Below are 15,589 nucleotides of genomic sequence, written 5' to 3'. Positions count from 1 at the left end.
CACTTGTATTTCTAGCTACTTTCTAGTTTCTAGAGCATGAGGGCACGACAAAAGAGCCGCATTCAAATTCAATCAAAACAATAAAAGAAAGCCTTTAAAAAAGTCTATAAACTTGACAATGAGTGTAACCTATCAATAATCTCTCTCTCTATCTCTCTTTGTCACACTCACTACCCCACAAAGGGAGGTCGCTCCCTTTTCAAAATTCCCAAGAAGAGGTTGGCAAAATATTGATGGGCCAGACACCCTCTAGTTGGTCCGACTGAAAACGCGAGACTTTAAGGTACAAAGTGGTCACCCTATCGGGTAATATATAGGAAATTAAAACCAAAAAAAAAAAGAAAAGAAAAAAAAGCTCATACCTCATACCGTAGGAAAAGGAAATTAAAAGAATCTCTTTGAAAGTTTCCATCACCGTGGGGCATATTGAATGAGTTCAACACGGAATTTGAATTGCAATTTGCAGCTATCCCACGTCTCTATGTTTGTAAATATATATATACATATATATATATATATATATAGTTATTGAGTTTAGTAAAATATGATTTTAAAAATATTACAAATTTTACTACAATAATTTTATATAATAAACTAATGTATCAACCCTTAAATATAATCAAGAGTATTGTACCCCAATTGATTAGTATCTTTTGATGTTTTTGACATTCATGATTTAAATCTTACCGTCTTCATCTATCGAATTATTCACAAAAAAATATATTATATATAAGAAAACAAATTGTTAATAAATTTATGAATTTTGTTAAAGAATGTTCTAATGGCATTTGTTTAGAAAATATTTTTAAAAATTTTTTATAAGAAAAGAAAAAAATAACGGAATTTTTAATATAATTTGTTTTATTTCTCATTAAAGTAGTATCAAATTTTTTTTTAAAATAGTTAATTAAGAAATGTCCTATGACACTCATTAACCGGATCCTTTCTTTATGAAAATAGTTAACGAATACACTAAGAGCATTAGTTTAGGAAACATTTTTTATGAAAAAATAATTTTTTTTGATATTTTTTTGAAATTTTTCATAAAAATTGTATTAAAATTTTTCTAAAATAATCAATTAACAAATACCTTAAAAACACCTATTAACAACACAATTTCTTTATTAAGTTATGCATATTAAAAAGTACCCTCCTAATTCATTTTTACAGGCAACTTACTTAGCCATCTGGTTTCTTTTTACTCATTAGTTCCTTGTAAATTACCAAAAAATTTCCATTCTACTTTGATTTAAGAATTCAAAACATTCATTCAAACGATAACACGTAGAACTGCAGAAGAATATATATAACTGACCTCAAAAAATAACTCTGTATATATTACTGCGCTAGTTCTGTGTTAAAAACAGCAATCCAACGAAAACGAACGTAGTCATGTACTGAGCAGTACATGACAGGAGCAGTAATTTTTCGGTGTGATTTGATTTGTGAGCCACACACTGACACACACACGTCATGCAAACGTATAATGAATATGGACCTATCAATTGTGGCAAAAGACACAGAAAAAAACAATAATAATAAAACAAAAAAGAAAAAGGGTTGTTTAAACGTCCACACAGTAGCTAGGGCTTGTGGAAGAAGGTGTCAACGTAAGTAAATAGAGGAAACAAAATTAAATTAAATTAAATTAAATTAAATTAATTAGCTAAAGCTATATGTTTGTATATTATACACTGTAATATAAGCCTGGTTGGCAAGCTGGGGGTACACGGGAAGCTTGGGATTAAGACTTTGGAGTTTGGAGTTTGGACTGAGCGTGCGGGCAAAGGTGATGGGGTCTCACTCATGACTCATGACTCATGAGCCCCTCCTCTCTCTAATTATTCTTACTCTTTTATAGCTAGCTAGGCCTACTTGTGACTGGTGACTTGTGACTTGTGACTTGTTGCTAGCTAGTTGTTGTTTACTTGGCTCCGACTAATTCTCTATTTTCTTAATTATTCGTTGCCGCCCTCTACATTTTTGACTCCTAAGTCTCCACGGTTGCATGTAAGTATGTAACATCCCCACATTAATTAAATATTTCCTATTAATTCTTGAATCTTCTACCAAGACTTAAATTATTGTATCTCTTCACATGACACATGTTTTCCAAAATTTTGGTTTGTTAAATTTTTTGAGATTTAGTGGAGAATCGTGTCGTTCAATACATATCATGGAATTTCTAACGGAGACGTTTAAAGTTCAAATCTCCTTCAGTCCTCGAATTATCAAAAAAAAAATAAATAAATAAACAACAACACCTCTTAAAATTTTATATGATGTTCTCCCTCCCTCCAAACCTATAAATGTGTAAAAAATTAGAGGGTGAAGAGAGAGAGAGGAGGAATAGAGGGTAGAGTATATATATTCTTACCCTTTTTTTTTTTGCTTGTTTTAAAATTAAAAGCAAGTACAGTTCAAAAAAACAAAAAACAAAAAGGTCTTCCCATCCCCTCTTTTTTTATCCCCATCCAAATATAACATTAGGCTTTTTCCTCTTAGATAAATTAAATGCCTTCAATTTAAAAAAAAAAAAAAAAAAAGAGTAAGAAATCAATTAATTTTTGGATGCAAATAGTATTCCATCTTCAATCCCAAAAAAAAAAAATAAAAAATAAAAATAAATAAATAGTATTGCATCATTTTGATCCAAGTACTAGCTATCATATTGACTGCATTATATATATATATATATATATATATCTTTTAAACCCTATAGATTACGAGTTGTAATATGGCTTTAAAAGTAACAAATAAATCCCTACATTTTTTTAAAAGTAATAATTACATTTGCTATTTTTGAAATTATGGAGTTAAATTTATTACTTTTTGAAACTTTAATATCCCTAAATTATAAGGTTTAAAATGTAATTTGACCTTTTATTCTTTTAGGTTTAATGAGACAGCCCAATCAGCCAAACTATTTCATCCACTAAAACCTGATTTGGAAACTTGTTTTACCTTCCCTGTTAGGTCTATTCAGGAGAGCATGAAGGTGTTAATTAAAATCACCGAGTGTATATTGGTTGGAAGAATAGCTAGAATTTACTATATATGAGGGACTAGTAATCCAAAAGTTGAATATATAAATAATTTGACAATATTATAACATTGCTTTTTACCAAATAAAGAAACACTTGGAGGAAGAAAGCCATGATTACAAGATTTCTTGGGTTTTGCTTCGGCCAAAAAAGAAGTCGGGCGTCACGACATGAGTGGTTGAATACTTCAAGTCTTGATTAGAAGGGCTTTGTTTTTCTGAATTATTATGGATAAAGAAACAAGAATACAGGATATTTGTTTGTTTTTCTATTGAACTTAGCATTGACTTGTAGATATGATTCACATGGAAAATAGGATATGCGCCTGTTTTCTAGCGAGAGCTAGAGACAATCAGATCATTCTCAATGCTTGCATTATTTAATAACCCATGAGAGAGACCTTCCAGCTGTGGGTTTCAGTGTGAAATATATGGGCCATTTTCTTCCATTGACTTAACTTTTTCCACATCTTGACCAATTACGCTTAGATTTTTCTGTATAAAATATGGTGCATGTGGATGAGAATGATATACGTGATTGCATTTCTTAGTATTTTCCTTTTCTTTGGAAAAGTAATTAATGTTATATCCATCAGCTACCTAGCGTGTAATAGCAGAAGAAGAGATAAATCTATGGTCTTATGTTGACAGTATGGTTAAAACAAGAGACTTGCTATCATTTGTACCTTATATGTGTGTGTATATATATATATATATATAATTTTCTTAGTCGAAATCTACATTTTTATAGCAAGACAATCATAACATAATAATACTAATTATGTCCCCAAAAGTCTTTTAATTCTACAATTTTTTATAACACGACAATCATAACGTATACTTATGTCCTTAAGAGTCTTATAATTCGAAGATATAAGTAATGTTGTATCAATCAAGAACTTACCGTCTCAATAAAAACAAGAAAAAAAAATTGTCCCAACATTACTTAAAAAATCATACACGTGTAGATGACAACATTCAAAGTCCTTAACAATTTATTGTTTGTACTAACTATAAAAATGAAGGAGTTTCATCCATTTTGTATGAATGAGAACTGGGAGGATGGAAGATAAAGATGGGTGGCATTTTTATTTTGACAAGGCCAGCTCAATACATTTTGAGAACTAGTAGATGATTATTTGTAAGGAAAGACAATAAATTTAAGTGGGCTATTTAATTCATATTTAAATATCAATTAAATGTTATTTAATTTAATTTTATATGTTCTTTTTTTTAAATATTGTTCTTCTTTACTTTGAGATGCAAAATTACCAATTAACTTTTTGTATTTAGGTTTTATTAACGTTTTATTTTTCAAGCTGTTATGAAATTGATTGTCAATGATTATTTAACATACTCATAATAATTTTTTTATTTAAAAAAAAAAAAAAACAGTTTAGTATTTCAATTGGGTTTGATGTTTATTGGCTCAATATTTTGGGGGTCTTCTTAAAGGTGAAGAAAAGAATGCAAAGCTTGCATGATAATTTTTTTTCCTTTCAAATTGATTATCATTATACAATTTTGAGACATTTAAAAATAATTTTGAGGGCATTTTCTATATGTAATAGAGAGCATTAAAACTTGTACGGCCCTGCCATATCCAGACCCATTTGGGCCTAGGGCTTCAACCTGACGATATGGCCCATACTGTCCCTAAGACCAGGCCTCACGCCAGCTTCAAGCCCATTGAACAAATGATCTTCATCAATTCATACCACACTATGCCTCCTAGGTCACATTCGGTGACTTGCCTCCCAAATAAGAAAGTGATTGCTCGGTTGTATTGTCTCTCGGTTGCTCGGCAGTGCTTAGGGAGTATCACTGCCGAGCATATTTACTTAAGTGGGAACCATTTCCAAAACCACTCTTACCACACCCCAATCCCGCCTAACACTCACTTACAATTAACGACATTGGACCTCGCATTGCACTAACCATGAAAGTAATCATAGTATCTCCACTAATTTTGGGCTATAAATACAAGAAGTTAAAGGAGGAAAAGGTTGTTGAAAGGTTCACAAAGAAGTTGGGAAAGGAGAGAGAATAGAACAATTCAGTGAAAGAGGTAATTCCGTTGAGTCTCTGTACCGATAACGACCTAAAGTAGGAAACTTAAGCCCACAATACAAATAGATTGTGAGTCCGATTGAGGCCCAACCCAATAGCCTCGTTCTTGGCATGCACAGAACCCATTATAAGTTTTTGGGATAAGTAGGGCCTTAGGCCTTGAGGTGGTCCTAATATGCACTCCAAACCCATAAAATCTAATCTCCTTAACCTAGAGAGAAAAGATGAAATAAAATTGATATGGAGCACTAATTTTTCCCTAGTATAAGTGGCAGTGAAGGTTTTGGATCAAATCTCTCCTTGATTAGCCAATTTATTTTTGCTGAACCTTGATTAGCCAATTAGTTAATCACGTTGTTTGCTTTTAAGAAAATAAATAAATAAAAGAGAGATAATAATGATGCTATTTATTTGAAAACAGTAAAAACTATAATTAATAGGTATAACACAAAAATTGCTGCTATGTTTCCGATCTAGAATAAAAAGAAATAAACTAAATTAGGGTTAATTTTTTGTGTTCTTTAGAATTAAAATTGGTCCAACTTTATATGGATTTTTAATATAAATATGACCTTATATTATGGAACATATCCTCTCAGACTTCTCCTTTACTTCACTAGGGATAGAGAGCGAGTCAATTTCTCAGTTAAAGTTTACTTTTTGGATTTAACAATACAAAAAGTGTTACGTTATTATAAATTTTAAATGATATAATACTTTATATGCCTTTGGACTTGTAATATTTATTATAAATCATACAATAGATCCATTTTAAATGAAAATAAACATACTCGGTAGGTTTGGTGCCAATCGACCCTTGCCGGCACCGTACCCGGATGTGTCATAGACCATGTATCCAATTATTTTAGAAGTCCACTATATTGTGCTTGACATGATAATCTATTAAAAAATAAAATAGAAACATCATTTTATCTTCCACATGATTAAGACCTCATGATGTGAAGATGTGTAAAAACTTAAAAAGAAGATCCTCTCCAAAAGATATAGTCCTTCTCCATTTAAATTATTTTGATATTGCGCATCCGTAGCAAAAATCTTCAAGCTTTTCACGCAACTTCTTAGGTAAAAATCAGAAAATGAAGTGAATGTAGATATAATAAACATTTCAGCTAACCATTTTCAACATATCTGTCTATCTATGGAGATCTCCCATTCCCTTGTTCAATAGTTTTATCCTAGCCAAGTCAACTAGATATGCTTTTAACTTGGCTTGGTCAATTGGGTGATTTTAAAATTGGAACAAATACATATTATTTGTCGTATCAAAATACAAGAGCATCTCTATAAGCAGTTCATTAACAAATAGACTGTTTAGTGGACCCCAAAAAAGGAATAAAAAAAAAAAAATTACTGTTGCAGCGTGAAGGAATAATCCAAGTATTGTATCTAAATTATATGGTTGTATATTTATGATAGAATATAAATATCATTTTCAAACTTTACAAATGGGTTCACTAGAATATGTTGAACCAGATATAATAACACACTAATTTGAGTCAGTCATATAATTGATTTTTGCTAAATGGCGTGAGAATGTACGAAACTACTTGAGCTGCAATGGGATACCAAATCACGTTGAATGCATTGCAATCTGACAAACTTGGATCAAATATATATTTATTTATTTGGAAATGTTGGATAAAATATATTTATGATTCTCTTTATTCATGAAATCATTAAAATGTGATACAACTACAAGTCTAAGAATTCTTTTTTTAATCGAGAGATGTGTCCCCAGATAATTCCCCAACTCCCCCAGTATTGTTTAGTGGTTTAGTAGAATTTGAAACTCAAGCCAACATTTTCTTAAACATCATCATGAACTCAAATATGAAAGCCACTCAGCCAACTCCTTAAGACTAAGTAAGATACAAATGACTCTAATAGAGCCATTTACTAGTATCACAGTTATAAATTGTTCAAAAGGAAGAATGGGATAATGGATTCTATTCTTACCCTTATAATTGTTTCAAATCAGAACGTAAATCTCAGCCAACTAAGCCGAGAAATCTTTGGCTAAGTGAAGAGGATTTCTAGAACCTCTAACAACTAGGCTACTAATTGGAATAGGTAATCAATGAGTTCCCTTGTTAAGCTACATTAGCCAGCAAAATACGAAAAGTAAGCAAGAGGACCAATCTATCATCCATTAAAAAATATCAAGCGTTGGATCATGAAAGTCAATGTTTATTGCTCAATATTTATGATTATGTAAACCCCGAAAGATGCATTAAGGCATTACCATTAAATTTGTTAAGCTAAAATCTTAGCCGTTATACCTTACTTATATCACCCAACAAGAAGTCCTATATATAGGGGTGACCCTTGCCTCGTGCAAGTTTCGTAAAAATAATAATAGAATGTGGTGGCCATTACACTATTCACAACCTTGCATGAAGTTGATAGTTATTAACAAAGCTATACTATAGCTCGTCCTACATCTTAAAGGGTACTTATCTCTTAAATCATCCATAAATTGTGCATTCAAACCAATCAAGAGGTCAATTATTGTCACTTAAATTTTCTTAGGGGTCTCTCTAATTCTACCATTTTAATAAATGAAAAAAAACCTACCATTAATTGTATTTTTAACACCCGAAAGTCATTTCAATTCTCAATCTTTTACTCATGCTATATAAGCACGTATCTAGATAAAGAAATAAGTATTAGAATTAACATTGTAATTAATATTTGACGAGTCTGACCATCCAATAAAAGAAATAAATTCTGTAGTGTATCTTTTATTTCATATAAAGGAAATATTAAAAAATTAGTTATATTACACAATTCTCTCAGTTTTGGTCTAGAGTCTAGACCAAAATTAGTTTTCAATTAAGACTCCAAACAAAATTATTTCAATTGCTCCTTCAATGAGTCATTATGAAAAAATAAAAAAAATTCAAATTCAAATAAATTGTACTAAAAACTTGTGTGGATGTAAAAAAGATTTGTCAGTTGAACACCAAACAATATTTTAATTCATGAAACGATTAAATCTTCATTAAATATGTGTTTATCTGTTAACCTTTTGTAAGATGTTCAAACAAATTTTATAGATAACTTTTTTAAGTACTAAAATACCATCTTTGATTCACATGAAGGGATTTTTTTTTTTAATTACTAAAAATTTAAATTACCATATTTTTTTTTTATAAAGAAAATGGTAAAAATATTTTAAAAAAACTTAAACAAAGGCTTTTCAATTCATTATCAGATCTTTACTCAACACCACCTTTCACTACCACCACAAACAAATTATATATGTTAGAACAATGACAACACAAGAGGGTTCCAACTAGCAAGTCCTTTAACATGTGAATCCAACATTACCAGATGGAATCAAAAAAATTTGTATTAATTAGAAAACGAAATTGAATGAGATTGATGCAATTGAAACTAAACAAAACCAAAATTGTAAAGCAGCTAAGCCAAGCCAAGCCAAGCCACACGCCTAGCTAGTAGAGGAGAAAAGCTAGTCGCACGGCGGTCTCGTATTATCTTTGGTTGACATGGACAGATCCAAAAGTGACGTTAGAAGCTGGCCTCGAAAGTCAAGTGAGAAACGGATTAGGTAATAGGGTATTCAGTATTCTTCTTCTTCTTCTAAACTCTGGGTCCCACTTTACCCCACCTTTCCACCGTCCGATTTCAAATCACGCAAACAGCACAGATTTGAGATTAAGAGCCGTGCCGTCAACTGCGTTGACCTCTCACGACGCCCCACTCCCACGTGGACTCCCTCATATCCTCTCATTCCTACGCAGAGTCGTACTAGTGCTATAAAATTTTTCACAACTTTTTATCACAATTATAACGTTATAGAGTTTGATTGGTAAAGGAAAAATATAAGTACATGTATAAATAATGGTTAATCACTCATAGTCAGTCACGTTAGCGTTGTAACAAAAAAAATTGTAGAATAATTTGTAGTACTATAACTGCTCTCCGTTATCCTCTAACGTCGTTTCTCTCCCACCGCCTAACCTCACGCGCTGTTTCTCATTCGCTTCTCTCACTGCCCTCCACGTGTACCCTATTATCTCAAATCTTACGTCTCCCCCTTCCCGCGAAAAAAACGGCTGCTATAAGATCCTATTATTTTTAGACCCCCACAAAATAATAATAATAATAATAATTAAAAACTTATTGTATATACAGTCCTTTTTTTTTTCACATCAAAATATACATATATAATACCATACTTTCGTTGAAAACGCTACACAACTACTCTTTCTCTTTCTTTCTCTTTCTTTCTCTCTCTCTATAATAAGTCTCTTCTCTTCTCTTCTTAGTCATGGAAAATCAAAACCGCCGTGAATTCACATTCTTAGGCTCCGGTGGTGGTGGCAGCGGCGGCAACAACAACGACTTTCTCCGCGGTGGCCCCCATACCAAGTCGATGATGATCAAAGAAGTGGATTTCTTTTCCAATAGTACTAGTGAGAGTGCTAGAAACAATAACAACAAGCCACATGAGCTCCATGATGATGAGACTGCAGTCAAGGATATTGGATCATCGACTCATCAAGTATCCGATCCTGCAGGTGTCAACGTAAGGTTTTGAATATATTTTTATCAAAAAACAGTACTGATTCCTTATATATGTTCGTTGCGTTTTTGTTCAACCTTGTGAGTTTCGTATAAAAAGGTTTCATGTTTTGTAGCCATATATATAGGATTCATAATAATATATGTAACAGAATTTATATCATATAGTTTTTACCGATGAGATTGACTATTATATGGTTTTTTCAGACGGGATTAAATCTGCATACTCCAAGTTCTGGGATGTTAAAATCAGCATATGATCAACAAAAATCCAATATTGAGGTAATTTTTTTTTTTTTAAATTTAAAAAAAAAAAAAAAAAAAAAACTTTTTTGGAAGCTGGGTATTGGATATATATGATGATAATTAGGTTTAAGGATTGATATATATATTTATATTTTGGGGTTGGTTTTATAAACTTGTTAAAATTAATATGGCTGTCCAGCTGATTAGGCTTCGAGGGGAGTTGGATAGACTACACGATGAAAATGGGAAATTAAGAGGCATGTTGGATCAGATCACCAAAAATTACAGCGAATTGCAAGGTCAGCTGCTCATGGCAATGCAAAAACAGGTTCAAGAATATCATCAAGGACAGGTGATCATAGTCCTCATCATTCCAAGATCACACAGATTAATTATATAGAAACTTCTTATTCATGAAAGGTTTCCATTATCCATTACACTCTTACCAGTTTCTTTAACTTTGGGATTAATGCTCGGTTAGGTAGTTTTTTTTTAAAGAAAACCTTAGTTAAAGAAATGGGGTAACGTGCTTCCCTTAAATTGGAAAGTGTGCTTCCTTGATCCGTTATATGACCTTTTCATCAATATCTTACTTGCTTGCTTTAAAATAATAATGTTCAAACTTCATTTTTACTACTGTTTTTGTCAAAGATACCTGGACTAGACACGTTCATCTATAAAAGAAAGTAAACAAAAGGGTTGGAATATACTTTTCATACAACTCGTATCAATTTCAATTTCGATCAACCATGTTATATCAGATGCGTGGTTATTTTTATGAGTATGCTTAATTATGTTCAACTTTAATTGCGCACGTGCACAACTTACAACTCACCAACAACAAAAAAAAAAAAAAAGAGACCAATCATTAATCCCTGGAGAGAACATCCAATTAATTTTTGGCTTTGGTGAACGGTTTATATTATCAACATCTAGTAATTTGCTTTGCGGCCAGTGGTGTATCATTTCGTGCATGAAATTTATGCATCTCTTACCAGTAGAGTTATGTATAAAACACTTACACATTTTCAGGTACTATATTAGGATTGTATATACCTTGTGCTTTTACTTTATAGAATGAGGTTAATGATCAAATACTGTTGCTTTAATTTGAACAGAAGGTTGAGCCGAATGGTATGTCAAGTCAAACGATTTCTGCCCAACAAATTATGGACCCGCGACCCTTAACTGCATTAGATGTCAATGATCCTTCGGTTTCTGATGATAATAAGACACAAGAGCTATCAGTTTCTTTATCAAACACAATGGAAGTGATGTCTAAGGAACGTGATCGGCATATGACAAAATTCCCTAGGAAGCAGACTTGCACTGAGGATGGGCTTGATCAGTCTTCTCAGAGTTGGGGATCTCCTAAAAGTCCCAAGTTGGATGAAGCCAAAGGTGAAGAACAAGCTCCTGAAGTTCCATTTAGGAAAGCCAGGGTGTCTGTACGCGCCAGATCAGATGCTCCTCTGGTAAGAATCTGAAGCTCGATTATAGTTTTTACAAGCAATGTTAAAAATATTATAAATCGAGTACGATTAACTAATGCTTTTAAAATATTTTTTAATGAACTATTTTTAAAAAAAAAATTTATCCCACTTTTAAGGAACTGTAAAAAAAAAAAAAAAAAAAAAAAAAAAAAAAAAAAAAAAAATCAATTAGTCTCTTATTTTTCATAAAAATTTTCTAAAAACATTTGTTAAACTAATAGCCTTTAAATATTCGTTAACTTTTACTTTATAAATTTTATTATAGATTTTACAAATTGATATATCGATTTTTAAATACAACACAAAGTAAACTAATAAGCTGTCTATTACCTTATTGATGTAATATTAATACATTATCTATCATGTTATTTTGTAAATTTTATACATAAAATTGATTATCTATTTTTCTAGTCCTATTTTTTTTTAACTATATATAGGATAGTATTTATTGCACATATTTGTACAGGGTACACACATCCTTACACACACTTTATTTCACTTTAAAATTGTGTGTATACTAACGTGTGTGTAACAACTAAAAACTCTTATCCTATGGAATAATTGGACTTTGATTGTGCGTTCAGATTAGTGATGGATGTCAGTGGAGGAAATATGGTCAAAAGATGGCCAAGGGTAATCCTTGTCCACGTGCCTACTATCGCTGCACTATGGCCGCTGGATGCCCAGTTCGTAAACAGGTACTATAATTAAACATGAAAATGATGTTAATTTGCAATGTTTGTTATGATTCATTGTCGTTTATCATAGATATTGATGGCGATTGTAACGACTCAGTCAATGAAATTCAATTCTTATCAAGTAGTGATTAACAAGTTCACAAACCACCAAAAATGAAATATATATAGCAATGTGAAAATCGTGTAGTTGCAAATACTGTAGTGCAATTTTGTACTACTTGTTGGCCCTTTTAATTAATTAAAGGGCATGTTCTTGAACAGGTGCAAAGATGTGCGGAGGACAAGACCATTTTAACTACAACATATGAAGGTAATCACAACCATCCTCTTCCTCCAGCAGCTACAGCAATGGCTAATACAACATCAGCAGCAGCAGCTATGTTGCTTTCAGGCTCAACCACAAGCAAGGAGACTCTAACAAGTTCTGGCTTTTTCCCATCATCTATGCCCTATGTGTCAACCATGGCAACCCTATCAGCCTCGGCACCATTTCCCACTATCACACTAGATTTGACACAAAGCCCCAGCTGCAACCCCATGCAATTATTGCATCGTATCCCATCTCCCTCAGCTACATTCCCTTTGCCATTGCATGGGGTTCCACCACAGCTACTAGGGCACCCTATGTACTTCCCTCCTAAGCTCCCAGCACCACAAGTGTTAGGCCAACGTCACAGTCAAACTTCTATGGTTGAGACTGTTACTGCAGCCATTGCTTCTGACCCAAACTTCACTGCAGCACTAGCTGCAGCCATCTCAACGATTATGAGAGCACCTAGGAGCAATGATGGAAGCACAAACCCCACTAATGGAGTACCAGCTGGATTGCCTGGTTCCCCACAGCTTCCTCAATCTTGCACTACATTTTCCACCAACTGATTAACCTGGGCTTTGAGAATTAAGAGATGTTTATAGCAAGCCACTAGTTATTGCTGTACACGAAGATGAGATCATTTGGGGTGCGCTTTGATTTGTTTCCAGCTTTTTGGCTTCAAGGCATACACAGAAACACCATTGATTCGGATCAACTACGTCTTCGATGGACGGTTTGGGTACTTGGCTTGGAGATAATCTTAAACATATCTAAGCCAATATTAGAAATGGAAATACAAGAAAAGAAAACCCATCTACTATACTTTTTTATATAGAATCCTCAATTTATTATATTGTTGATACTACTATGTTATCAGTGCAGTAGTAAATATTACGATCTTGTCATCTGTTACTTTTTTTTTTTTTGAGAGAGTTGTCATCTGTTACTTAATGTGGTTAGATTTGGGAAAGCTTAGAGTGGGGTGTACGAGATGAGTTTGTCATATGCTTGAGACGAGAAAAATACCTTGTAAATAAATTAAATTTGATAAGAAAGAAACATAAATTATTATGAAGAGTGATGTTTTTCAACTTGCCCTTTGTTTCTTTGAGTTTTACTCTTGATTCTTACGACACCTTGCATGCTATATTTGAAACAGATATTTTATAATTACAATTGTTGTCACAACTTGCTAAGTAGTTAACAAATACTTTTATATGGACTAATTATTTTTTCTTTACTACTCACAATTGATTATATTAAAGTTAGGAAAAAATTGTGGCACAAAATATGTGTCCATAAATTTTCTCTATTTGAAATAATGATGCTTGCACGGATAACTATCCAGGCACATGAATCCTCTTTGTTGTATACTTTTCCATTAAAATATTCACTTAAAAAAAATTGAGTGAAAATTTGATGTTGTATGTGTAAGTATACGAGGTTGATTACACCATAATTTATATGTTAACGATAGAAGAAATTAGTAAAATTTTAAAAGTTTTCTTTTTATATTATTACTAGTCACTAACTCATATAATGCACGATTTAGAAAATTTGTAAAAAGAGAACTTAATTAATTTAATTATAACTAGTAGTATGCCAATGTGAGGCATGAATTATCCAAACTAAAACCATATGTAACTTAAAGAATATTATCTAAACTATCTTAATAATGAAGCACTTGAAACGTTACCAAAGATTCTTCTAAAATAAATTTAACAAACTTAATAATTAGAACACATTAATTAGACATGTAGTGCATATGTTGAGACACCTTTTTTTTTTAGGGAGATATGTTGAGACACGGTACATAGAAATTTTAATATGTTAAACAAAAATTTATAATAGATGATGAAAATAATTAAAATAAGTTTGATTTTATTTTAAATTTCTTGAAAAGTTTGGTAATAAAATTTTAATTTTTTTTTCCTCAAAAAAAAAAAAAGAAAAGGTTATAGAGCTACCAAATTAAATTACCCAAACCATTACTAACTCTTTTTTTTTTTTTTTTTTAGAATACTAAGTATTTTAACAAACACACACGGGGAGAGGGGAGAAGGGAGAAGGGAGAAGGGAGAAGGTCTTTAACTAACCTGATATTCCAAAAATAAAGTTTCATTTAAAGTAAATCATCTTAACAATCAATGAGTCATATGGCAAAAGCCTATTGTATGATATGTAACATATACTTTGAGCCACTTGTCATAACTTGAATATTTCTTGCTCACTCCCAAGTGCAAGAGATCGTAGCAATATAATTCTTGGAGTATCGAGGTCAAATCACAAGGAGCAAGATAAATTAAAAAACAATATAATTAAACAATAATTTGGGTGAAAAAAAAAAGTACTTTTGCTTAGTGATTGTTAACAAGAATAATAATAAAAACTTATTTAAATCAATAATGTAAATACCAGAGCATCGGGGTTGTAGAGTCACGTTTTTCAGCCCAGGCCCAAGATGTATGAGTCCTTAGACTAGTGAGCCCGGTACAATGAATTTGTAAAGAGTGGGTCAAAGAGTTAGACTTTAATGGATGGATAACAGTTAACACGGTGTTTTTCACGATCAAGCTGAGATGAACTGGGTTTATCAAAGAAGATTGGTCCTCGGCATGGTCCGAGAAGGTTTTTCTGGTGCCTCTTGTGTGATAGGGGTTTCAGCCCCCCCCCCCTTCTGTCTCCCTCCACTCTCTTTTATAGTATTTTCCTTCCTCCTGAATTGGGTTCCTAGTGCTGATACTTGTCCCATCAGCTCTTCCCTCCAGTTGTTGGGAGTGGTTGTAAAGGCAGAAAAGCATGGCTATATCAGGTACAAGGCACTGAATGCAATAATGACAGCCTTTCCCTCAGACATTTCTATTTTCTCTGTTGTCCTTTTCTATTTTAGTACTTTTCCTGTTCCGTGAAATGACCAGGAGTGTCACTACCAGTAGCAGGTTGCTCCCTTTGTCCTCGGCTACATCCATGGCCAAGGAGGGTTCTTCCCATAGCCGAGGAGGGGTTTTTCCTTGGATTGGGTTGGCCCAACGTAGACATTGACATGGGCTTCCCGGTCTTTTACCCTCCACAATAGCCCCTCGAGATTCTTCTTTTCTTCCCCATGGGAGGAAAGGAGGATCTCGATGTGATAATTGCCCTTTCGCGCCCATTTTGC

General features: G+C 32.6%; 1 protein-coding gene across 1 annotated transcript; it reads left to right on the top strand.

Annotated features, from left to right (window-relative positions):
• Positions 1 to 9,348: 9,348 nt before the first annotated feature.
• Positions 9,349 to 13,507, top strand: LOC115972401 (probable WRKY transcription factor 47). Its single transcript, XM_031092682.1, has 6 exons — positions 9,349 to 9,686; positions 9,890 to 9,964; positions 10,128 to 10,280; positions 11,047 to 11,403; positions 12,006 to 12,119; positions 12,381 to 13,507. The coding sequence occupies exons 1-6, from the start codon at positions 9,429 to 9,431 to the stop codon at positions 12,996 to 12,998; spliced, it is 1,575 nt and encodes a 524-aa protein (XP_030948542.1). The 5' UTR covers positions 9,349 to 9,428; the 3' UTR covers positions 12,999 to 13,507.
• Positions 13,508 to 15,589: the final 2,082 nt, after the last annotated feature.

Source organism: Quercus lobata, chromosome 12 (genome assembly GCF_001633185.2).
Source record: "Quercus lobata isolate SW786 chromosome 12, ValleyOak3.0 Primary Assembly, whole genome shotgun sequence".
NCBI lineage: Eukaryota > Viridiplantae > Streptophyta > Magnoliopsida > Fagales > Fagaceae > Quercus > Quercus lobata.
Note: the sequence above shows the minus strand (reverse complement) of the source record. Positions and strands in the feature narration are given on the sequence as shown.

Coding starts and splice junctions, on each gene's coding strand:
- LOC115972401 (XM_031092682.1), top strand. CDS start 9,429: ATGGAAAATCAAAACCGCCGTGAATTCACATTCTTAGGCTCCGGTGGT. Junction 9,965..10,127: donor AACAAAAATCCAATATTGAG/GTAATTTTTTTT, acceptor ATGGCTGTCCAG/CTGATTAGGCTTCGAGGGGA. Junction 11,404..12,005: donor CCAGATCAGATGCTCCTCTG/GTAAGAATCTGA, acceptor TTGTGCGTTCAG/ATTAGTGATGGATGTCAGTG.